Source organism: Zingiber officinale, chromosome 1B (genome assembly GCF_018446385.1).
Source record: "Zingiber officinale cultivar Zhangliang chromosome 1B, Zo_v1.1, whole genome shotgun sequence".
Taxonomy (NCBI): Eukaryota; Viridiplantae; Streptophyta; class Magnoliopsida; order Zingiberales; family Zingiberaceae; genus Zingiber; species Zingiber officinale.
The window spans coordinates 34801705-34828669 of record NC_055986.1 but is presented as its reverse complement, the minus strand read 5'-3'; the positions used below and the strand labels follow the sequence as shown (position 1 = coordinate 34828669).

Genomic DNA, 26965 nt, shown 5'->3' with positions numbered 1-26965 from the left:
AGTAAAAAAAATATTTACAATTAATAAAATCTTAAAAAACAACAAATTTTGAAAAGGGTTTAACAGCTTACTACATTATATATCAATTTGACTAACACATTATCCATGAGAAAAAACTGATGAAAAAACATTATGAGATTTTATAGATGTATAAATAGCAATTGGTTGGCTAGAATGAAAGGTATCAAGTGCCAACTTCACTTGCTGGCTGTGTTTTGGAATCATCAAATGGGGTTGGGGTGGCATAGCAGCGTTTGAAGAAGACAAGCTTGAACAAATTTAGCTCTCCAAAACTTGTAATATGCAGCAGTAACCAACAATCTTCTCACTATTTCTCATGCACAATAACAACGTGATGACGATTCAGCAACAAGATAAAAACATGGATATCATGGGGGAAAACAGCTACCACTGCACAAACACAAGAAGCCCTAGATCTAAAACGATTGAGTCTGGTAGGCCGATCAGAATAGACGGGAAAGAGCTTGCAGTTGCTTCAGAGAAATTACAAAGCATAACAATGGTGTTGCTATAGCAAGTTCATTCGGCTTGTAGACAGTAAAGCTGGCGAATGTTCCCGGACGCTGCAAAAGGATTTGATCTGAGTTAGGGACCTTGTTTAACAATCACTTGCATTATTAAAAGTAAAATTCAGAGAGTATGGTGGTATTAAATGTCTCACTGCATGATGGTGAAATACAAGGTGTATGATGCCAAAAGTAGAGAGAGACCAAAATTTCAAAGATTAAGCCCTGTGATGAAGTCTAAAGGTATGTTATCATAGCTCTCGCCCACTCTCCCTCTCCTTTATTCTTGCTTCCATTGCTTGTCACGACCCTCTTTGGCACTCTCCCTCTCCTTTATTCTTGCTTCCATTGCTTGCCCCGACCCACTTACTTATGTAACTCACCCGATTAACTTGTCATACCAACTATTAGCCTAACTCAATAAGTCAATAGTCACTCCCTCATCTAAGTTTATAAATTAGCTCACAGGTTATCATATGAGACTAATCTGAGGTGTCACAGTTGCTCGCTTTTTGCTTGTCAATGTTTTAAGAACCAGACTGATATTGCTTCAATGAGCCAAATTTGGACATGTGCTTCAAGATATGGAATCAGATTGACAAAGAACCAGCGAGACCAGGTACAACTGAGCTCAACATGGATTTGTGCAAGTTAAATAGGTTAAGTGAATACAAGTAAAAACTGATGCCTAGTAAAAGCATTGTCAAAATGTATAAAGTTAATACTATAGGCCATAGTTCAAAGGACACTCTATGTAGACTACAAATTTATAGGACACGAGTGGATGGACTTGTGCATGGAGTTTTATCAGTCTGGATAAGTGGGAAGCTAGAAAGTACCATATAACCAGTCTTTAAAATGTGCATGAAGGGCGGATGCTAGTTCTCGCTTCCGGGTTTCATCAACTGGCGCATCTCTGATAGCTTGTTGAACATCAAGCAAGTTTTTATGCTGGAGAAATCATACAACTAAGCATTTAGAATTGGAAAAACTAGTATAAGTGAAACATAGCCATGGTACAAATAAGCATAAGAGAAGTCACCTTCTTCTTCTGGGATGTTCTGTAGCTTTCAGGCAAGGGAAATGGGTTGTACTTTGTACATTCTGGTGATTCAGCTCCAAACCAGTTAGGAATCTGAAGAAAACCATATTCTAATCTCTTAGCCAAGTCAAAAGAATGTGCAAGCTTGTCTATGTCTTTTCAATCCAAAGCTATAGCTCGCAATTATAGCCAATGAAATTTAATTGCATACCACAGTGATGCTAATTTCAAGAACTAGATCCAAAACGGAAATAAGGTCGGCATACCAAAAAATTAGTAAATTGATCAGGGTCAATGCATGTGGCTGACTCAGCTTGAATGTCAGAAACTCCAGCAGGATGAGATAAAGGATCATGAGGATCGACCATCCCCAGCACCAAGGGTTGGTCCCATTTATTGACACTAGAGTCGATGCCAGCTTGAGCTAGATGCTGTTCCAGTTGTGAATAATAGGTATTAAATGGCGCCACCTGAAAGGAAGACAATAAACAAAAAAAAAAGCAACACACTATGCATTAGCCTACTACTATGGACGACAAATGTGAAGTTGCTAGATGCAAAGAGAAAATAAGCATCAAGATCAATATTTGAGGCAATAGGTTGTTACTTGTGTCACAATGGTAACAACCTGGTAAAACTGATTTATACTGAATGAATAAGGAGTTCTTACCCTAGTCTGCTCAACACAAAAGAATGCTTCATTCAGTTATTATTATTTGTAAGAGCATTGCCACTGAAAAAAAAACAACAACAACAACAACAACAACAACAACCAAGTCTTTTCCCACTAGGTGGGGTCGGCCACTGAAAAAACTACTCTTTGAGAAAAATATTTAGAAAGGGGGGAATTCCCTAAGATAATTTTGAGAGGGTTAGAAGTGGCTTATGGATACTAACACCCGAATTCAAACTTAGTTTGAGCAAATAGTTAGCAACACTAACTACTAAGTAGGACCTGGTTTTGTCAGGGATAGAGAATTGGGATTAGTCTGTTCCTGTGAAAAGACTTGGGGCGTTCTATGTGCTTATGTATGAAAGAGCTTTGAATGCAAAATTACATATTCTGACGCCAAGCAAGATAACGATGATTATAATGCGAGAAGAGAAACCGAGGAAACAAGGAGAAATCCGTCGTTTACCAAAAAAGAAAATTTTATTCAATATTGAGTATGAATCCTTAAATAGTTAAATAGATTTTTTATATAAACTCCAAACCCAAATAAGACAAGAAATCCTAATACATAGACCTCAATTTCCATCTTAAAGAAAAGAGTTTTTGTCATAAAATGGAAAAATAAAATTTACCAAAACAAAACGCTTAATTAGTCTAATCCTAACCCATGAATATCAGGCATACCAAAAATACCCTAAATACCATAAAAATTAAATTACTAAAAATAGTATAACTATATTCGGAGGCTCGGATGAGAGGGCCTAAACAGTGGTTTTGGGGCCTGAAACTTGGCAATTACAGCTCTATAACAACATAGATCTTCTAATTCTACACGCATGAGCGCTGACAGAGCCTGATTCTGAATCCTGAGTTAAAAGTTATGTCCCTTTGAAGTTCAAAGGGTTATATTGGATTGGGTTGGTCCTGTATCAATCACCTCGGGTTGAAAAGAACTCGCCCTCAAGTTCATAGTAGCCTCATCAGCATCCACCGAATAAGGAGCCAAATGTTTCACATTGAAGACATAACAAGTCTTCAAATAACTAGGAAGGTGCAACCTGTAGACATTGTTGTTGATCTTCTACAGTATCTTACACGATCTATTTCTCTCCTTATTTCTATTATCTGCTTTCCCTCTATACACATCTACCCGCTGCCTCGCTGGTATCAAAGCAAGGTTTTAAAAGATGCATATGGTAGCGTAAAACTTCTAAAGGCAAGGTACAAAAGGAAGCATTGAGGAAGGTTTTAGCATACTCATTCTATGCTTCTACTAAATTAAGACCATTATGGTTAAATTTGTTTTCTTTGGAATGATGATATTATGCAAATCTAAGTGATTGCAAAAGGGTAGGACCTTAACTTGGCAGTAAAGAAAGAGGCCGTAGTAAGCCCAAGGGAACCCCTATATGAGCATACCTAGTAAGGAACTGCCCTTTCCAAAAGAAACTTATAAAACCCTAGATGTCTTAAAAATGGGAAAAAAAAATTAAGGAGTGGAATGAAAACTCCTGAACGTCTGACCTAGAGTACCTTGACCTCACTTCAACCACAAAAGTTACTCCCATTCAGTTAGCTAACAATATTGTTGTAATCTACGATAGGACCTGTTTATCTTCCCGTGTCCATCTCAAAACCTTTAAACTTATCCTAGAGTACTGTCAATCCCTTGAGGAAGAAGTTATCAAACTTAAAACTGCTTTACAAGATTAAACGCTTATATATACAGAAAACAAGTCACTAACAAAACAGGAAATCCGAAGCTTGGTCGCTGAAATCTCAGACAACCTAAGCCTACGGAGGAAGGAACTCTCAAGATAACAAAAGAACTTAACAAAAAGCTTGAATGAGTGGAAGGCTTGCTCCACAAGCTTGAAAGGTGGGTCGCTTCATGAGCAGCTACGCCCTAACAAAGAACACCTCATCATACAAAGAAGCTGTCAAGGTCACTGAACAAATTGAATCCCCAGCTATTAGGTTCACAAGACCAAGTGACTTTCAAGGACCAACATCCGAAAGTACAGCCATCATCAAACAGAATAACACTCAGCGTCAGCTCTTAGTTCAAATTGCCGAAAGTATTAAAGACATCCACAGACCTCAAAACTTTAATCGAGCAAACAAAAGGAGTTTCTTCATCTACCCTGCCTGAAGATTTAATTATCAAATTGAAAAATTTATCTTTAGGTCCTTCAGAGAAGCCAAAGGAGGGGCGGGGAAAGCTCCACGTCTTCATAGACCCGTACAAAATCCTTAAGAAAGAGCAAGAAAAGCTTAAGAGCTAATGGCAACAAGGACTATGACGAAGCAACCACGAACTCCCCTCTATGATGATTAGATAAGAGAATACAGAAGGAACCAAAGAAGACTATATAATACATTGATCCCCAAACAGAGCTACAACTGTCCATGCAAGAAAGGGCAGCCTTGGTTCCTGCGGAAGTCCTCTATCACTCAAGAAGAGACGACGCCAACCATCGAGTTTATATGCACAGATCGCAATAGTCAATCCTAGTAACGGAAGGCAACTAGCTTGACCGAGCCTTCATACAAGAAGAAAGCTACTTTCAATTATAGAGAAGCAGAATGAGGTACATCCACCTAAGAGTGATGCAGGTACGAATAGAAACACTCCACATGAATGAAGAAGTACAATGGCTTTAGAAGTATTCAGAGATAATTGCTGGATGGGTGACCAGACAATTCTTGCAACCATGGAAATTGATCTCACCCATGGTAGCCAGTTAGTGTATATTATACCTAACATCATGATAACCATAGGTGATTTTTACAGGATTATCCAATTATCCATCCTCACTAGGGGATAAGACCAGTGGCAACATGGGGAGCTAATCTTCTAATAACACGAGGGTTAGTTGGAAGGCTCTCTAATACCCCAAATATGGGCTTCGCTTACGAAGTCCGAGTAGTTGATTATTTAACCAGCCACGGAGCTCGAGCACTATCTGGTAGAAGATATTCTACGACAAGCCTGCAGGGTTTAAACTGGGTAATCAAACCCACACAAGTATGCATTGCTATGAACCCGCAAGAGGTCAATAGCAGAACCCTAATGGATGGACGTATATCCTTAAGCTTCAACAATTATGTTGCTTCAACATCAACTAGACAGCCAAGCTACAATGAAAGGGATGAGGAAATTCAAAGCGATGAAGAAACCTTCCAAACACTGGCTGTTCTAATCGAACAAGCTCCAGGTGTCTTCGTCGCCTGCAATGATGAGTATCCTGAAGAAACTCATCAACAAGAAGCCTTTGAAGAATATGAAGATGCTCAACCCTACGTCCTGGTACATAAAATCTACTCACTAGCCAAAATTCCTAAAAAGAAATCTAAGGGTGCCGCAGGATTTGACCTAGCTGCAAGTGAGTCATGTGTTATTGTAGCCCGAGGAAAAGGCAAAATTCCCACCGGACTTCAAATAGAAATTCCATGGGGCAGTTATGAAAGAATTGCTACAAGATCCAGTGCTGCATGGAATTTGGGAATTGACATAGGAGCGGGAGTTATCGACAGCGACTATAGAGGTGAACTTATTATTATGACATTTAATCACTTTAATGTCCCTGTTCGAATTCAACCAAATCCTGGTACCAGACATTTATGAAGCTCCAAGCCTCACCCAAACAAGTCGAGGAGATGGCGGGTTTGGCTCAACATCCAAGGCTCTACAACAATCACCTCCTATATTTTCAAAAATCCTGCCAAAAGAAAAACATATGATCTCGGTCTTGTTCGAGGAGCATAGCCTCCCTCAAGAAGGTCGAGAAGAAAACCATGCAGGAGATATAAGCCCAAGGCCACTGTACTCCGGTCCATGGACCTTTCTCTAGACAATTCTGAGTACGGGGAAGCCCTCATTGATCATATCTGTTATATGGTAGCTATTACCACACCTATGGAAGATCCTCGCCAACCAATATGGGACTCATATTCAGACGATGATGAGGATTGGATTAACCCATTTGCAACAGAAGGCGGTGGGACAGAAACCCAATCCCAATCATCCACTCAACTTATTGCTACGGGGTATAAAATGGAATACCCTAGTTTAAGGCGTCTTGTGGAAACTCATTCAGAACAAATTTACTCCACAAGCACAGTGGTATCTCCTTATAATTCACCCCAAGACACCATGATGGGGCCACCAGGCTATCCACCGGTAACAACAAGAGTGAAACCAAGCCCATCCCAGCCCACCTTTGAGCAGAGGCCTGTCAATACCACGTTCACCAGAGACAAAAAATAATGAAATGTGCACTTTGCCCTCAGCTCAGCAACAAGGTGGAGCAATATTTGTTATCCCAAAGCAAATTGGACTATTTCATGACGTATTCTCGCACTGGGAATCTATCACGAAGAACCATGTAGCTAGCCAAGGTTTCACATACCCAAAGGATAAAATAGAATATATGAAAAATCTCTTGGGAGAGATTGAAAAGCCAACGTGGGTTCAATGGAGAGTGAACTATTCCACAGAATATGCCACATTAATAGAGATTGCAGATGGCTGGGAAGGAACCCAAAACATACTATCCCATACGCAAAGGGTGTTCTCTTCTGAGGATCTGACACAAGGATCAACGGTCATCCAGGATGCAGCCTACCGCAACCTGAAAAAATTATCTTGTGACAATGTGAAAAACATTGTCCAATATATGAATGATTACAAGAAGCTATCATCTAAAACAGGACGACTTTACACTGGACCATAGCTCTCAGAGAAATTCTGATTAAAGATGCCAAGAGAACTTGAAAATAAAATAAAAGAAGCCTTGGATACTAAGTACCCAGGCCTAACCATTGGCGTATCTCCAAGAATCCTCTTCGCATATAAGTACCTGGAGCAAGAATGCATTGATGCAGTTTTTAAGAGATCTCTAAAGGATCTATCTTTTTGCAGCCAGATGCCAATTCTCGCGTATTAAAAGAACCATAACCAAAAGAAATTTGGAATCTGACGGTCCAAGACTTACAAGGGAAAACCACACGAATCCCATGCCCGAATAGAGAAAAGAAAGCACTTGGTTAAAAACAAAAAGTGTAAGTGTTATTTGTGTGGCCAAGAAAGCCATTTTGCCAGAGAATGCCCTAATAATAAAAGAAACATCAAAAGAGTGGTCATGTTTAAGCAGCTCAATATCCCTAAAGAATATGATATATTGTCAGTACAGGAAGGTGAAGAGCAAAGTGATGCTATCTTTAGCATCTCAGAACAAGAAGAAGATCGTGAAACCCTTCACAGGACAATTCAATCCCTAAGTATATCCAATGAACTAATTCTTATGCTTGGGCAGATTGATTGGGGTTACAGACCTCAAATAAAAATTAAGGATGAACAGCTCAATTGCCTCCATAAGTGGCATTTCAATGAAGACATCATTCCACAACAACCTTCAAGCTGTAGTTGCTGTAAAAGAGAAACCATCAAAAGGGCGAGAATCCATTGCCCGAATTGCCTTATAACAGCATGCACTCTTTGTGGGTCATACTACTTCAACCAAAAGGTATCGATAGCCCTTGCTACACCAGCTCCATTTTTTCCAAAAAATTTAATACATGAGCAACAATACTATATCGCTTGGTGCGGAGGAGAGATAGATCGGCTACAGAAGGAGGCCCAATACTATAAGGCTAAGTATGAAGAACTTCTTATGGAAAGAGAACTAAATGAAGAGTTCTTAAGTCTCGATAAAGTCAAGACAAGTTATCGATGTAGTAAAGAAAGAACACTTTTTGTTGACAAATAAGCACTCCGTTTTCAACTTCTCAAAAATAGCACGAAGGTAATCGAAGTGTGATGCCCAATTCGGATTGTAGACAAGAATGTCATCAAAATAAACTACCATAAACTTTTCCATAAAAGACCACAAGATCTAATGAATAAACCTCATGAACATGCTCGGCGCATTGGACAATCCAAACAGCATGGTCATCCACTCATATAGCCCATGTTGCGTCTTGAATGTTGTCTTCCATTCATCTCCAGGCCTTAGGCCTCATTCACTAGTAGGGTAGGAACGGCGCAAGGGCTCATGCTCTCGCAGATACAGCCCTTCCCTAGTAATTCCACCACCTGCCGCTGCAATTCTTCAACCTCCTTGGGAATGAGGCGATAAACTCGACATCGGAACAAGATCAATCTGATACTAGATATCCTACATGAGCGGTAGCCCCGAAGGAAGATCCTCTGGCATCAACTCATCAAAATCCGTTAATAGCTGCTATACTTCAACTGGAAGTGGTTGGGGCATCACTCTAGCATGGTAGCAAGGCATACGCAATGCCTCCACTGTCCATCTCATCTAACAACCTAGGTATAGAAAGCAGATTAGTAGTTTTAGTAACCGGAATCGAAGTGGTTTCGTCTCACCACGGTGCCAACACAAACTTCTTTTCAAGGGTGTAACTATTCTTCCGTCCGTCGTGGATATCACTGCAATCATACTCGCAAAGGCGATTCAATAGTACATGACATGCATCCATGGTCACCACATCATATCAAGCGTTATTAAAATATTGGCTACCAATTAAAAAAGGAACGAGGCATGTTACCTCGCTATCTTTATTTACCCACAACTTATATGGCTTAGGATGACAGTCCGTCTTCAATTGTAATTTCTGTACAACCTCCTCGGATACCATACTCTCACAACTGTCGCTGACAATGATCATCTTGCAGACTTTTTCCACGACAGTGCAAGTAGTGTGAAAATATTAGTTGTCAGCCACTCATCCCCCAAGTTGCCTCTGGGAGCCAACAAACTCTTGCTCACGACCAAAGTCACATGGTCATCACTGTAAAGCATGTCGTCAGCTTCATACTCTGGTTCGTTAATTGCTATTATCTCTTCTATCATGTTTTTCTCGATCAATAAATTTTTACCTTTCGGATTAGCAAGAGCAAATTTCCTATATTGGTTTGCCCAATCTCCCTGTTCACCACAATGATAACACCTGTTATCTGATAGGGGGTCTTAGAATTAACCTATGTTGGTTGCTGCTACGAAGGACGAGAATTCTGAGGGCGAACTAATAACTGTTTTGGTCGCCTCTAGCCACGGGTTTCCGATTCTAATATTTTTCAACAACCCGTGCACACTGGAAGGTCTCAAAGACCGTCTACAACGAATGAAGGATGAGAGCATCTTGCAAGGAATAGCGCAGCCCCTAAGTACCGAGCCTATTAGATTCAGCAATTAAATAACATATAAATAATGACGTTAATTAAAAAAATATCTTATGAAATTTTCTGAGAATTTTTAAAAAAATTTCAGAATTTAAACGGAGTTCGTGTGACATGTTTAAGGGGATGAATCTATTAGGAGAAAGCCTGTTTGGATTATCACTTATGTAGTTATGTGGGAGTTAATTGATCAAATAACCTGTGCGTGTGTATGAAATCCTAGGTTCTTTTTCTTATTTTTTCCCCAATTCATTCCTCCACCTGACTTTCCCTCCCTTCTCCTCTATGCGTCGTTGTCGACCGCCACGACCCGACGCTGGCAGCTACGTCAGACGAGCATCCAGGCGCTAGTTGCTCGCCACCCGAGTGCCACCCGATCTCCCCTCTCCGGGTCGCGAACATCAAGTGCTCGCCGGAAGCCGAGCATCCGAGTCCTTCATTCGGTCGTGCCCTAGCTTCGATCCACTGCCATTGTAGTCCATTTCCATGAGACCAGTCGGCGATGCAGTAGCCATTGTCATCACCGAAGTCGACGCTATTGGCTGTTGCAAGAGCCGCAGAGCCTCCTCTACCGTCGCATATACTCCTCCCGAGCCCCTTTCCTCATCGCCTCAGCCACGATCAGTGAAATCAACGTCGACCCTCTCCACAGTCAAGGGTCATTGGAGCTTGAAGCTGGCTTCTGTTGGTGCGGTTAGCACTAACGATTTAACTCAGGTTTTGATGAATGACAAATCAGGTTAAGTTAGTCTGTTGTTGTCTAACACTCTGATCGAGTGTGCAGAAGAAGTCCAGACAGGTCGACCCCAGCTAGGTCGACGGACTGACCGGATAGCTGGCGAGAAGTCCAAGCGGGTCGACGGGCTGACCGGACGCTTGGCGAGAAGTCCAGCTAGGTCGACGGGCTGACCGGATAGCTGGCGAGAAGTCCAGACGGGTCGAAGGGTTGACCGGACGTCTGGCAGGTGAGTAAAGGTAAGTCACTGGAAGGGAGTGACTGCGAGGACGCGTTCCCGGGAAGGGAACATTAGGCGTCGATCCGGCTTAGATCCATTTCGGATGTCTAAGTCAAGATCGTGACTAGATTCCGGTCTCGGAAAGACGGAATCTAAGTCATACTATTTGTGCTAATTCATACTATTATAAAATGTGCTAACAATCTATCTTGCAGGATATATATTGCCTCGGACTAACTTTGTTTTACAGGAAAAGGGAGTTTCTGGAACAAAGTGGTCCGGGCGCTCGGAGGGGATCCGGGCGCCCGGAAAGCAAATTATATCCAGCCAAGTCGTCGCCACGTGGAGCATCTCGATTTGAGCAACTACGTCACATTCCAGGCGCCCGGAAGGAATCCAGGCGCCCGGAGCAACATATAAAAGAAGCCCCAGGCAGGAGCTTCAGAATCAACCTTTCACATCTGAGAACTCTGAGATTACTCGCTCTGCTGCTCTGCGCTCCAACGACGCTCACAAAGCTCCGACGACACGATCCCGCTCTTTTAAATTCCTTGTCTGTCGGTACAGCTTTGTTTTTCTTTTCATTAGCATCTTTTTGTACTTAAATTGTAATTATCCGAATTGCTAGTGAATTGCCCAACGAAAGTACTCAAGGAGTACGGGCATTCGAGTAGGAGTCGTCACAGGCTCCGAACGAAGTAAAAAACCCTGTGTCTACTTTACTTTTCCGCTGCGCTTATACTCAATATTTTCGAAACAATATTCACCCCCCCTCTATCGAATCTAACGGTCCTACAAGTGGTATCAGAGCAGGTACCGCTCTGATTTGGTGCAACCACCAATCAGGCAAAGGGGGGACTTTTTGAAAGAAAAATTAGATATCGTTTGTCTTTAAAATAAAACCTTACGTCTTTCGTTTTTTTTCCCTCCAAAACTATCTTTGAAAAATACATCGCCATCTCTTCATCATTGCTTAGTATTGATAAGATATTACATTTTCAAAAATTTGAAATAATATTTTTTATTAATATTTTAATAATATTTTATTAGTTTTTTCGAAAATAGTGAAATATTATTTTTTTTCAGCACTGCTAATCCAAGACCAAGTCTTGGGATCTTGTGTTTGTTTCTCTGTGTGCAAAAAATTATGACTCTTCTAGAAGGACGGAACCCCTGCGAACCACCACCCTACGATCATGAAGACTTCAACTACTGGAAGCGATTAATGGAATGCTTTTTAGGAAGCGTAGACATCGATTATATGCTAATTTTGAGGAAACCTTCTCAAAACTCGGAACTGAACAAAAAGGTAAGTAACATTATTTGTAATGTTTTACCTAACAATATTTTATGCAGATTAGAAAAGTACAAGAATGCATATGAGCTGTGGACCCAGTTGATCAAGCTTCACGAGATGCCGATGGAGCTAGAAGATCAAGTTAAAGTCGAATCCGGACTCGAGTCAGATCCAACGGAGAAGCCTGCTGAATTAGGGGTTGCGCTCAAGGTTAGTAATATTTACCAAAACACCCTTGCTAGTAGTAGTTTAAAATATGCGCCTGTTAATTTGGATATGTCTGAAAGTATATGTGAAAATAGTGTACATGACAATACTTGCAAAAATACCTCTAGGATATTTTCTGATAAAACAAATATAATTAATTTAGAAAATACAAAAAATCTGAAAATAATTAATAAATCAAAAAATTTGAATTTAAACCTAAACAAATTTGAAAATTCAAACAAAAAAGATGACAAGGTCAATATTGATCTAGATAAAATTAATAAATTATTTAATCTAGACAATATTCATCTAGAAAATGCTATCCAAAACCAAGATAATTTAATTAATAAGAAATTAAACTTTAAAGATAAAACTAATCTAATAAATTCAATTAACCATATCAATTTAAAAGGCAAAGAAAATATAAGGATAAAATCAAACACTTTGATAAAATCAAAACGGAATTTAACAAACTTAAAATTAAATGTTAAAGATAACATATTAAACAAAAATAATCTAGAAATTTCAAAATTAACAATTAATAAAAAGCTAAAAGATAAACCGTTAAGAAAATATAATTCAAACAGTTTAGTTAATTCAAATTTAAAAATAAATAAAAACTTAAACTTTAAAAATAAGCTATTAAAGAAAGATAATTCAATTAACCCAATAAAATTGAAATTGAAAGAAAATTCAAATATTAAATACACTCTCTTAAAGAAAGATAATTTGACCAAATTAATTAATTCAAAATTAAAATCTTAAATTTAAATTACAAATTAAACATTAAAACTTAACTAAAACCAACTCTAATTATACAAAAATCTTAAATTAAAGGCCAATAATTCAGGAGAGGCTCCAGAATAGCTGGCACCTCCAAAATTAATCTACCCGACAAGGGTAAAATAAGAGTAGACTACCTGGCAGGGTAGTTAGGAATAAAATAAATAGGGACAAAAGTTTAACTTGACAAGTAGTACTGGTGAAGTTTTGGATGATAGTACGTTGGGGAAGCTTGGGCATCGCATGTCTAGAAAGATATGACTTCGATCTGGTGCATTTGGCCAAGTGGAACTGACCGAAACTACCCCTTACGGATCCTAACTAGGTAGACCAAGGTTTAGTACTAAGATATGTGGATAGGACTATTCGGAAAACCTCGAAGGGTTGGTTACTTCTAATGATGTCCAGGTGACTCACCAAGCTTAGAAGTTTATCCGAAGAATGCCTATTTGTTGAGACCAAAGCTAAACCTGAATCTAACACAAGTTAAACCAAACTCTGTAAATAAATCTAATTCATCTCACAAAATTATAGGATTCCCTGATTGATAATCTAGATCGGGTGAGATGAATAAGGATCAAATTAATTTTCAAATTAAATTAAAATTAATTAAAATTAAATTTCGAATTTTAAATTGAATTTCAAATTAAAATTAAATTTCAAATTTCAAATTAAATTAAAATTAATTAAAATTAAATTTTGAATTTCAAATTAAAATTAAATTTCGAATTAATTAAAAATTAAATTTCGAATTAAAACTAAATTAATTTTTTTAAAAAAAATTAATATTAAATTAACTTTAAAAATTATTTTAAAACAAAAATTAACTTTAAAAAATATTTTTAAATTTAACTTTAAAAATTTTATATTTAATTTAAAAATTTTATTCTAAACTTAAAAATTATTTTCAAATTTTTTAAAAAATTATTTTAAAAACTATTTTAAAAATCATTTTAAAAACTTTAAAAAATTCTTTTAAAAATTATCTTAAAAACTCTTTTAAAAGAATTTTTTTAAGTTATTTTAAAAAATTTAAAAAATTCTTTTAAAAATTATTTTAAAACATTTTAAAAAATTATTTTAAAAACTCTTTTAAAAATCATTTTAAAAACTTTAAAAAATTCTTTTAAAAATTATTTTAAAACATTTTAAAAATTATTTTAAAAACTATTTTAAAAATCATTTTAAAAACTTTAAAAAATTCTTTTAAAAATTATCTTAAAAACTCTTTTAAAAGAATTTTTTTAAGTTATTTTAAAAAATTTAAAAAATTCTTTTAAAAATTATTTTAAAACATTTTAAAAAATTATTTTAAAAACTCTTTTAAAAATCATTTTAAAAACTTTAAAAAATTCTTTTAAAAATTATTTTAAAAACTCTTTTAAAAATCATTTTAAAAACATTAAAAAATTCTTTTAAAAAAAATTATTTTAAAACATTTTAAAAATTATTTTAAAAACTCTTTTAAAAAAAAAATCATTTTAAAAACATTAAAAAATTCTTTTAAAAATTATTTTAAAACATTTTAAAAATTATTTTAAAAACTCTTTTAAAAAAAAAATCATTTTAAAAACATTAAAAAATTCTTTTAAAAATTATTTTAAAACATTTTAAAAATTATTTTAAAAACTCTTTTAAAAAAAAAATCATTTTAAAAACATTAAAAAATTCTTTTAAAAAAAATTATTTTAAAACATTTTAAAAATTATTTTAAAAACTCTTTTAAAAAAAAAAATCATTTTAAAAACTTTAAAAATTATTTTAAAACATTTTAAAAATCATTTTAAAAACTTTAAAAAATTCTTTTAAAAATTATTTTAAAACATTTTAAAAATTATTTTAAAACATTTTAAAAATTATTTTAAAAACTCTTTTAAAAATCATTTTAAAAACATTAAAAAATTCTTTTAAAAAAAATTATTTTAAAAACTCTTTTAAAAAAAAAATCATTTTAAAAACTTTAAAAAAAAAAAAATCATTTTAAAAACTTTAAAAATTTCTTTTAAAATTTATTTTAAAACATTTTAAAAATTATTTTTAAAAAAACTCTTTTAAAAATCATTTTAAAAACTTTAAAAATTCTTTTAAAACCTTTTAAAAATTATTGTTATTATCATTTTAAAAACTTTAAAAAATTCTTTTAAAAATTATTTTAAAACATTTTAAAAATTATTTTAAAAACTCTTTTAAAAATCATTTTAAAAACATTAAAAAATTCTTTTAAAAAAAATTGTTTTAAAAACTCTTTTAAAAAAAAAATCATTTTAAAAACTTTAAAAAATTCTTTTAAAAATTATTTTAAAACATTTTAAAAATTATTTTTAAAAAAACTCTTTTAAAAATCATTTTAAAAACATTAAAAAATTCTTTTAAAAAAAATTGTTTTAAAAACTCTTTTAAAAAAAAAATCATTTTAAAAACTTTAAAAAATTCTTTTAAAAATTATTTTAAAACATTTTAAAAATTATTTTTAAAAAAACTCTTTTAAAAATCATTTTAAAAACTTTAAAAATTCTTTTAAAACCTTTTAAAAATTATTGTTATTTTAAAAATTATTTTAACTTAAAAATTATTTCAAAAATTATTTTAAAAACTTTTAAAAATCATTTAAAAACTATTTTAAAAATAATTTTAAAACTATTTTAAAATTATGTATCATTTTGAAAAATTCTTTTTATTTTTTCACTATAATAAAATTCTTTTAACTTAAAAAAATAGTAATAATAATAAATTATTTCTATAGACTATTTTCATTTTAAAATTATTATTTTGACATTAAACTCATTTTTAATCTTAAACATCATTTTAACCTTAAAATTATTTTTTAATTTAACTTAACTGAAAATTAGATCTTCAATTAAAACTCATTAAAACTTAATTTAAACATTACTTTTCAACTTAATTTAACCTAACTGAAAATTAAAACTTAAAAATTTAACTTAAACTTAAAACTTAAACCTAAATTAATCACTGATATTAATTTTAATCTAAAATCAAAACTGAATTGAACGTATATTAATTGTCATTAAATAATTATAAAAATCATTTTAAAATCCTGTTAGAAATCCCTTAAAAATAATAATAATTATAATTCTTTTAAATTCATTTAAAACTTAGACACCTAACTTAAAAACTTAAATTCCGTTAACTTTAAATTTAAACTTAATTATGTAATTAATAAGTAGAACTTAACTATTTAAGTTTAACTTTATTTGAGAACTAAGCTTGATTTGATTAGAACCTAGGTTTAACCTTAGTAAAAATATTAAAATTACTCTAAGTCATTTTTTTTATCAACCTTTAAAATATTAATTATTTTTTAAAACATAATTAAACTTTGACTTAAATTGAACCTTACTTAACCTTGTTTAATAACGACTTTAACTTTAAATTACTACCAACTTTAAACTAAGTTAATCCAACTTAAAAGGAAGTAAATGAAAAGATAACTAACACCTTCATCAATTAATACAAAATTTAGATTATATTAAATTATTGAATCAAGCAAAATTTAATCAATAAATTATTAATATTGATTAATTATTGAATTAATAACAACTTATCTTACTTAACATTACACTAAAGGTTAACTCATTTCAACTGAATCTAACGTTAATTACGTTTAGTCAAATTTAAATGAACAATTTTATAAAGATAATTATACAATCGCCTAAAACACTTAGGTACGAAAATATGTTACGGTTGTAAAATTTTATATTAAGGGGGAGTAATAAATAAGGAGGATTAATAAATTAAAGGAGTATCAAATTCAGGGGGAGGTTTTTAATTATCTCCTTAAGTGTTATTTTTTAATCTTCTCTTTAAAATCTCTCTAGAAAATTCTACCTCAATTTTTTTTCTACTTTGAATATATTTAGCAAATATTTTCAAAATTTTATGTCAGGTTCAGGGGGAGAAATAAAACTAATTCAGTTTTTCAAATCGAATTTTAAACTTAATTTTGAAAATCAAAGTTTAAAAATCAATTTTCAAAATCAACCTGTTTAAAATTGTGAAAAATTTCTTAAATCAACTCACAATTGTTTGTTTTAAATCACAAATTTTTTATCCTTTTTACTTAGTCCTTGAAAACTGAACTTTTCTAGTATTTTAAACCATGGTTTTGAAACTAGTACTTTTGAACTTTGAAATTTTGATTTTGGAAAAAGAATTCTACAAAATTATTTTTGAAAAACAAAAGTAAAGTTCAAAATCATTTTCCTTAATTTTGAAAATTGAATCTTTTACAAACTTAGTGTTGAAAAATTAATTTCAATCAGTTTTGAAAACTGGATTTTTCAAACTTAGTTTTGGAATTTTGATTTTGAAAACTTATGTTTGAAAAGCGTTTCAAAGTTGAAACGTGTCTTGAAAATTTAAAACTTGATCTTGAAATTTAGAACTTATACACTTATGTTTGAAAGTTGTTTTTCTAAAAGCTAAAAGCTAATGCTTCAAACAAGTTTTCAAAAAGTTTAAACTCCCCCAGATTATCTTGACATTTTTTCTTTGTCTGAAGTCTATGCTTACTTAATCCATGCTTATTTTTGATGAATGCCAAAGGGGGAGGGTTAGGTGGTTAAGTTAGCTAAACCAGAATTGAAAATACAAACTAACTTAAAAACCCTTTAAATGCTTGTTTTTTTCTTGCATATGTTTTCACTAACTTAACCAGGTTGTCATTCCATCAAAAAGGGGGAGATTATTGGTGCGGTTAGCACTAACGATTTAACCCAGATTTTGATGAATGACAAATCAGGTTAAGTTAGTCTGTTGTTGTCTAACACTCTGATCGAGTGTGCAGAAGAAGTCCAGACAGGTCGACGGGCTGACCGGATGTCTGGCACGAAGCCCAGCTAGGTCGACGGGCTGACCGGATAGCTGGCGAGAAGTCCAAGCGGGTCGACGGGTGCCAGCTAGGTCGACGGGCTGACCGGATAGCTGGCGAGAAGTCCAAGCGGGTCGACGGGCTGACCGGACGCTTGGCGAGAAGTCCAGCTAGGTCGACGGGCTGACCGGATAGCTGGCGAGAAGTCCAGACGGGTCGAAGGGCTGACCGGACGTCTGGCAGGTGAGTAAAGGTAAGTCACTGGAAGGGAGTGACTGCGAGGACGCGTTCCCGGGAAGGGAACATTAGGCGTCGATCCGGCTTAGATCCATTTCGGATGTCTAAGTCAAGATCGTGACTAGATTCCGGTCTCGGAAAGACGGAATCTAAGTCATACTATTTGTGCTAATTCATACTATTATAAAATGTGCTAACAATCTATTTTGCAGGATATATATTGCCTCGGACTAACTTTGTTTTGCAAGAAAAGGGAGTTTTATGGAACAAGGTGATCCGGGCGCCCGGAGGGGATCCGGGCGCCCGGAAAGCAAATTATATCCAGGCCAAGTCGTCGCCACGTGGAGCATCTCGGTTTGAGCAACTACGTCACATTCCAGGCGCCCGGAAGGAATCCAGGCGCCCTGAGCAACATATAAAAGAAGCCCCAGGCAGGAGCTTCAGAATCAACCTTTCACATCTGAGAACTCTAAGATTACTCGCTCTGCTGCTCTGCGCTCCAACGACGCTCACAAAGCTCCGACGACACGATCCCGCTCTTTTAAATTCCTTGTCTGTCGGTACAGCTTTGTTTTTCTTTTCATTAGCATCTTTTTGTACTTAAATTGTAATTATCCGAATTGCTAGTGAATTGCCCAACGAAAGTACTCAAGGAGTACGGGCCTTCGAGTAAGAGTCGTCACAGGCTCCGAACGAAGTAAAAAACCCTGTGTCTACTTTACTTTTCCGCTGCGCTTATACTCGATATTTTCGAAACGATATTCACCCCCCCTCTATCGAATCTAACGGTCCTACAGCTTCCACCATAGACATCGCCATCTATTCTCCCCGATTCATCGCACCACTACACCTTAGCCCCAGTTGTTTCTGATCATAGGTGATCGGCAATTTCGCGACCACTAGCAACAACCTCTAGATCCTTCACCAAGCAATTGCAAATCTGGATTGGGGTAAGATGTGCGTAGAATTGGATTAATACCAACGGAGTTGACGTTATTGACTGTTGCAAGAGTCGCAAAGCCTCCTCTACCGTGGCATCTACTCCTCCCGAGCCCCTTTCCTCATCGCCTCAACCACGGTCAGTGAGATCAACGTCGACCTTCTCCACAGTCAAGGGTCACTGGAGCTTGAAGCTGGCTTCCACCATAGACGTCGCCATCTATTCTCCCTGATTCATCGCACCACTACACCTTAGCCCCAATTGTTTCTAATCATAAGCGATCCGCAATTTCACGACCACTAGCAGCAACCTCTAGATCCTTCACCAAGTAGTTGCAAATCTAGATTGGGGTAAGATGTGCGTAGACTTGAATTAATACCAAATTGAATCTATTGTTTTGTTTTGTTGCATTGGATCGATTTCATTTCTAAAATTGGAATTGTTAATTAGTGAACAGAGGATTGATTTCATTTCTAAAATTGGAATTGTTAATCACAAGGGGATGGCGTTAGGTTGATTTGGGGCATTTGATTTGGAAGACAGTAGATCCACCTAGCTCCAGTCATGATTTTTGACAACATGTTCTTTGACTGTGGGTCAACTAAGGAGCATCCGGACTTGGGTGAGTTTAGAGTTGTTTTCATTACTACATTGGATTTGATTAGTGTGATGATTAGTGTGATGATTAGTGTGATGATTAGTGGTGATTGATTGTGGATTGTATTGATTGAGGTGAATCATTAATTAGAGTTAATGATTTAGTTAAATCTGATTTGATTAATGAATTAGATTAAGTATCAGATTTGATGGTTAGCAATTGATCATATGGATGAACTATGCATGTTGAGTTTATGATGCTTAGTAGTTGATTTAATGGATTAATTGGGTTAATGAAGGGTTAACTCAAATTTAATAAATGGATTGGTTGAATTAAAGGTAATCATTAATGAAGAGTGAAGTGTTATATGGATCTATGATTAATCGAATTAAAGATTAATTAAGAAGTTAGTTAATTAATTAATAGGTTGACATATTGATTATAGATCCTTAGTTTTGCCTCGTATCTTGTATTGGTAGGATTCGAGGTGGATGTGATCTTTCGGACTTGAAGACGATTGGAACGATCTACATATAAAAACGGATAATTTCTTTCCTTGCTTTCATAGTTCATTGCTCTTAGTGCGTGATCCTGTTATTTGTATTCATTGCGTAGTATTTTACCTTGATATCCACCCTATGTTACTTCCTGAGTTGATCTTTCATTGCTTGATCTTATATTTTAGCCTATTTTGAGATTCATGCAGTCTTATTATTGTCCAAGGTATTTATGAACATTTATGCTCGGACTATCATGCTAGCGATGCTATACCATAACATAGATGTAGAATATTGAGCTAAGATACTCAATTGACATTTATCCATGCTTGAGTGTTAGTAGGACCACACATACGGTGTAAGATATCGAGTATCTTACTGATCCTCAGGCATATACATTGGTAAGATCATACTAGTGTAGGATATCGAATATCTTACAAGGCCTTGTTTGTTATTTATGCTCATGCCTAAATGCTAGTGAGGTTAAACCCTTCTATCAATACATTGTTAAACCCAGTGTGGACCATTGTCTCTCATTCGTGGTTGAGAGAGTCGTCAACAATCATTGTTATACTTGATATATGCTAGTGAGACCATACCACAGTGTAGCTAGCAGAATTCACTCTTGAATGTAATTATTACTACTTATCATTTCTGATTTGTACACTTAGATATCCTGTCTGCAGGACTATCCGTTGTAAAGCGTTCTCTCGCAGACGGTGGCTATTTATTTATCCTGTCTTCCCACGGAACCATCCATGGTAGAGTATTCTCCTGCAGACAGTGACTGTTTATATACCTGGCTGTCCACGGGCCCATCCGTAGTAGAGTTTCTCCTGCAGTCAGTGGCTGGGGAGCTAAACAACTACCTCATCCTGTCCTCTCACGGGATCATCCGTGGTAAAGCGTTCTCCTGCGGACAGTGACTAGTTATATATCTATCTTGACTGACCACGAGATCCATTCATGATAGCAATTTGAGTTAGTCAGGACTTGGTATGTGCTTGTTATGCATATGTTTGTGCAGGTTTAGAGGTACAATATGTACTCCTGATTTATTGGTCACACCTGGTTAAACAGGTTAGTGGAGTATTATTATTGTTGGTTATGCTTCTAGTTAACAAACGATTACAGCGACACTCTTATTTTCTAGTAAGTATTTTCTTGAGACTGTCCCTTTTTATCTCATGTTATTATCATGCACTATCTTCTTGTACCTGCAGAGTATGTTATACTCACTACCTCTTGCTCTCCCTTTGTTTCCAAGTTAGCAGGTAGATGACATGTGGTGTCGCTTAGAGGTCCTGGCTATCAATCTCACATCGCATCGAGAGTTTTTGTTTCTGCTTTTGCTCTTACCCGTATTTTAGCTTTCTAAACTAATTCATGTATTGTATAACTTCTATGTGGATTTCTGGACTTGTGGTGTCCTTTTGTCTGTTATGTATTGGTTGAGGTAAGTCATACCGATACGTAGTCTAGTTTCTTATTTTCGTAGTCGCGTTTGTTTTCAGCTGTGTGGGCTGCAGATATTATCTTGTATTACCTTGTGGCAATGTATCCAGATTCAATTATCATTGTTACAAAGAAAATGTTGTCCGATTTTCGTTAGACAACCTTACCCCCAGGGCATGACAAAGCCACCATCTGCTCTTCCATCTCGGATAAGTCATTTTGGGCGATCAATTGGAAGCACTCATCCATATATTCGTCGATAGATCTCGCATCCTGTCTTAACGAGTGAAGTTGCTAGAACAAAGTTTGGGTATAGGCGAAAGAAAGGAAGTGCTCCCTCATCTTCTTCTTCATCTTCTCCGTCAGTTATTTGGGGTTGGCTCTGCCTATCTGCTGAGCACAGCATCTGCTTCCACCACGCCGATGTTCGACCCTCGAGTCTGATAGCAATCAGCTTCACCTTCATCCGATCTAGAACTTATTTATTGTTAAAGAGCTGCTCCACTTCATTGAGCCAATCGACGAAGTCCTCTACTCGTAATGTACCATAAAATTCAGACAGTTTAACCCAAAAACGAAGGTCGCCATAGGGCTCCTCCTGACTACGACGCTCCTGGTATGTAGCCTACTGGTGACAAGGGTTCTCAAAACGACTCAGATCCACAATATGAGATCTCAAGATCCTCAATAATTCGTGTAGCCTCCACTAGATGTTGGGTTAAATTGCCTCTATAAATCATTATGTTATGAACGCTACAACCAGGTTGTGAGGCTTCCTCATGTTGCGACCGCGACCGCGACCACAACAACCTTCCATTGGATCTGACGCTCAATTTCCTCAATCAGACACAGTCTACTCTGATACCAACTGACGCTGGACAAGATGGCGATTATCGGCTAACGAGAAGAAAGATTTGAAGAGAAGGCAAGAAGAGAAATCGAGAAAACAAAGAGAAATTTATCATTTACCAAAAAAAGAAAATTTATTCAATATCGAGGATGAATCCTCAAACAACTAAACATGTTGTTGATATAGGCTTCAAACCCTAAGACCCAAATAAGGAAAAAAAAAATCCTAATATATGGACCTCAATTCCCATCTTATAAAGAAAGGAAAGAATTCTTTCCAAAAAAAGGAAAAATCCTAACAGAAACAATTTACCAAAATAGGACACCTAATTAGTCTAATCCTAACCTATAAATGTCAAACATACCAAAAATACCCTATATATCATAAAAACAAAAATTACTAAAAATAGTAAAAATATGTTTGGAAGCTCAAATGAGGGCCTAAAGGGTAGTTTTTTGCCCTGAAACTTGACGGTTACAGGCTCCATAACAAACATAGATCTTCCAATTCTGTACACGTGAGCGGTAATAGAGCCTAATTCCGAATCCCGAGTCAAAAGTGATGCCTCTTTGAAGTTCAAGGAGTCAGATTGGATTGGGTTGGTTCTGTATCAGATTCATTTCTAATTTTTGAGCAGATGGGTAGTGAAAGTTCGAGCTAAGTTTAAAGTGCTAAGTGGTCAATGAGGAAACATAAAAATAAGATTTCTAATTTTCCCACTAAAGATAATAAATCTTGATCTTTCCACTGAGCTTTACCTTTGGTCATGATTCCATAAAACCATTGACAAATTGTAGGTTTCCGACAGTTTAAGCCCAGAAACAATGTGAACTGTAATGTCCAAACAAAATAGTTTATAGTGATATAAGTTTATCAAATTACTTGTAATGCCTTCAGAACAATCAAAAATCTGAACCTACTGTCATAATCAGAAAACTTTACCAGGATACGTAATGTCTGCTGACAAAAATAATACTTCAGAATATTAGACACAACATACTATATCAACAATAAAATTGAATGGATTATGTACTATGGATATATCACTACCATCAATATCTTGTAGTGTTTAGTTATCTCTACCCATTGAAGTCCTTTTCTAGTTATTCAAGAGACACTTCCTTGAGAGATAAAGAAAACAAAAGCAAGCAAAAGAAGCATACTTGTAACTTGTGATTATCGCCAACAAGAAGGGGTTGTTGATTGACTCCCAAGTAAAATACACACTCACGACAGTTTGCAATACACATGCGTTTCGCAGCTGCAATGATGTGTACCCTTTCGCAGTGCTCCACTTTAACAGACTAAGACAAACAACAAAAAGTGACTACTGTGAAAAAAATGAAACCGGAAAACCACATATATTAAAAATTTGCAAACCAAAAGTGAATAGCATATACATCGGTAGTAAGACATTACATAAAACAAAACAGATCTTAATAATTGTTGATCCTTATAGAAGGCATATCAAGTAATGGAAAAGGATAGGAAATTCCATAGCTGCTCCAAGAATCATGTGGTGTCTACATAGCCATTAAGTGCTCCACTGTTCCAGATGATGGAACTCCAAAGAGAAGAACAAGTGGGAATATGAGACATATATCTAAATTTTTAACTTTCAATTTACCAAGTATCTATATTATCTACATTTTAAAAAAGATGCTTGTCTGAAGACCTTCCTTTTAATAAAATTAAAACTTATCTATCTACAAAGTTCCTAACTTCTGAAAGAGTATTTCAAAGGCGATGTCAAATTGAATATAAGGATAAAATTTATCACAGGAAGCATAGATGAGATTTAAATAAATATTAGGATCAATACTATAAGAAGTTACCTTCTACAAAATATTTGGAAATACCTACTATGTGGAAAATCTTCTAGAGCTCTAATGCTGTATATGCTACATGCTATAAACTGAGAAGTGATAATCATAATGGTATTGGAAATTCAGGATAGGCATACAACATACCTTACCAACAGCACCAAGAAGGATAGTTGCATCCGAACATCCATAAACTGTGGCAAGCCTCAGAGGTGCCAAGATATAAATCACTGAATCATGGCAATTTAACACCTGCAGTACAACAACTTCATTCTTAGATAGGACCTAGTAAATATGATTCCAAAACACTAAAGCCAGGCTGTACTAGAGGTACAATTGTGTTGGAATTTGAACCATAATACAAAATAAGAAGCAGTGTAATGGTTTTAGAAGTTGATTTTGAGATTCTCAACAAAGGAAAGAAGTTCTAAGGATACCATTATCCATAACATGTGAAAAAAAAAATCATTGGAAAAAAATCAGAAGCAGTGCATTTAGTAAAATGCCCACAAAATTGTTATTGATTAGACCACAGCCATACAGAAGCAAACAAATATTCATGATATACAAAGAAGTGAAACAGCAATTAGCTTGCTCACCAAAACTTTACACCTTCAGTTCATGTTGGTGACGAATGTAAACTTCACTAGTGTAATGAAGTTAATTGAAACAGATATGATCAATATGTTGGCTTTTTTTTTACATGCTCCAGTAGATAGAATTAAAATTGAAACTTAAATCCATTAAAAAATTGAATTGAATTCTCAACCTACACCCTATAGTTGAGTCTGTTATAAGCAAATATACATATACTTTTCAAATCTACAATCAAATATGTATCCACTTAACAAAAGGCGGATACAGAAACACTTTCCAGTCTCCACTATCTTTTTGCTTTTAATCTAATGCAATAGTTGACTACTAGCTGCCTGACACCGCATAGGGATTGGATTGTGAAGCCATTCTCTAAGGTCTAGGTTGGTCTTGCAATCTGATAAGAAATAAAGATTAAAAGTCCAGGCCTTGCCTTTATAGAATTTCCTTTCATATCACATGGCTGCTTGACAACAGAAGCTTTTGATATACCTTCCACAAAAGTTACATTTATGGAGTATGCTGAATTAGCAGGAACTGCAACCCCAGAAGGAGAGCCACTGCTTTGGGTCTTTGAATGGCTTGCACATGCATCTGTCATATACACGTCAACATCTGCAGGATTTTGCATGCCATTTTCTTTTGTTACTACCTTCTCAGCATTGTGATCCAGTGAAGCAATTATGTTTTGAACAACCCATTCATGGACTTGGGCGGCAGGAACAGGAACAGCTGGCATGTCTGGATCTGAATTAGCAAAAAATGGAGCTCCTTGGGTCAAAGAAATTCCTTCAGAAAAATGGAGGAGGAAACCAAGGTGCTCAAATCTTTCCATTGTCAAAACCTGTTAGCCAATTTTTCCAAAAACTAAAAATGTTGTAACTTAAAAACTAGAAAAAATAGTACAATTGCAATATTGAAAGAACTTAATCATTTGCATCGGATAATTACATGATATGGGCATATATGAAAATCCCAAGAAAAAAATGCAAATGTTTGAGCAGTTCATGGTGAGCAAATGTAAGCATTAGTCTTTATACTTCTAAAGACCTACATCTGAAGAGTGTAAAAAAAAACAATTAGTGAATTGATCAACGCGAAGCTCTCACTAGTTTAGGATTCTGCAATAAGTAAATGAACATGTAATCTACTGGTATCAAACTGGTTCAGCTCTACCCAGATTAAGACTTCTTTATCATCTCAGATTCCTCCCGTTTTACAAATTTGGCTAAAGATTATTTATTCTGCTTCATGTGAAGAATAATCAAATAAGATTCTAACGACAGTAAGCAGACCATTTTGTCCAAAAAAAATCATTCAAGTTTAGAAGATGAAATAATAAGAAAATGAAACACAACTGAAAGTGAGGACAACGTTTATGGGAGAAGGCATTTGAGAGAAAAGCGAGGGTCTATCGCAGAAATTTTTTAGATATTTGAGTGAAACAAACCAGAGATTCGTCGCCATCTCCTTCAACAGTCTCCGCCAAAAGAGCAAGTATATTTCCCATATGCTTCTGTATGTATGACAACTGATGAGCCTCTTCATCTGCTTGTGAAGGAAACCTGCGACTATTACTTCGTACAAGCTGCAATGTGAGGAAAGCGAAAGCGCATTTTCATTTAAACCGGAAGAAACAAAGCAGCCTTTTATCCAATAACCGAAGGATGGAGAGACCAGGGATTCAAGACTGGTCACCAACCTGAAGCGGCGAGAGGGCCGACAGGTAGCCGTCGAAGGCCGAGGTGGAGGGCCAGACATCAGCGACAGCAGCCGAGTCTTTGTGAGGACGGGGAACAAGCCGCTTGTAGGACTGGATGTAGAGGAAGAGGACAAGGTCAAGGACGTCGGCGGTGCCATCCGGAGCCGGATCGGAGTGGAGGACGGAGGCGAGGGTGTCAAAGGCGAGACCAGCGTGTTCGAGAGAGATCTGGAGGGCTTCTGCGAGGGCGGGCGCATCGACACGGTGTGGAGAAGGGACGGATCTCCGGAGGAGCTTGTCGGCGAGCGGCCCGAGGGTTAGGGTTCCATCGGAGAGGATGAGCTTGGGGATCGGGAGGAGACCGTGCTCGAAGGGCTCACGACGAGGGCGGAGGAGTGGCTTGGGCCCACCACCGCCGCTGTCCGTCGCAATCGAGGGCTCTACTTTGTCGTCGACCATCGCGGCCGCTAATTGGAGTGGAGCTAGCGAAGAGAGAGAACTACTTAAAGCAACGACAGTAGTCACGAATCGAGTCTCGAAGAAGAAGATTACTTAGCGGGCCGCCAATTCAGATATCGGTACCGGTAAGATTAGCTGTCACTGTCAATTCACGATGGAGATTCACGAACCTTTCTATTGATTTTAAGCATCCAGTTTAAGCACTGAACTAGGATCTCTTACTCATTTAAATTTCGTGTTGGTGTCTTCGACAACACAGATGATCGTCAACTTATGTTATATGTCGTCGG

The 26965-nt window shown here is 36.0% G+C and overlaps 1 protein-coding gene across 1 annotated transcript; it reads right to left on the bottom strand.

Annotated features, from left to right (window-relative positions):
- Positions 1 to 302: 302 nt before the first annotated feature.
- LOC122054751 (TBCC domain-containing protein 1-like) lies at positions 303 to 26761 on the bottom strand. Its single transcript, XM_042616192.1, has 9 exons — positions 26217 to 26761; positions 25965 to 26102; positions 24948 to 25358; positions 24068 to 24172; positions 23261 to 23401; positions 1836 to 2039; positions 1570 to 1662; positions 1367 to 1478; positions 303 to 584 (listed from the first exon to the last, which is right to left on the bottom strand). Exons 1-9 carry the CDS (start codon positions 26673 to 26675, stop codon positions 541 to 543), a joined length of 1707 nt encoding a protein of 568 aa, XP_042472126.1. The 5' UTR covers positions 26676 to 26761; the 3' UTR covers positions 303 to 540.
- Between the last annotated feature and the right edge of the window lie 204 nt (positions 26762 to 26965).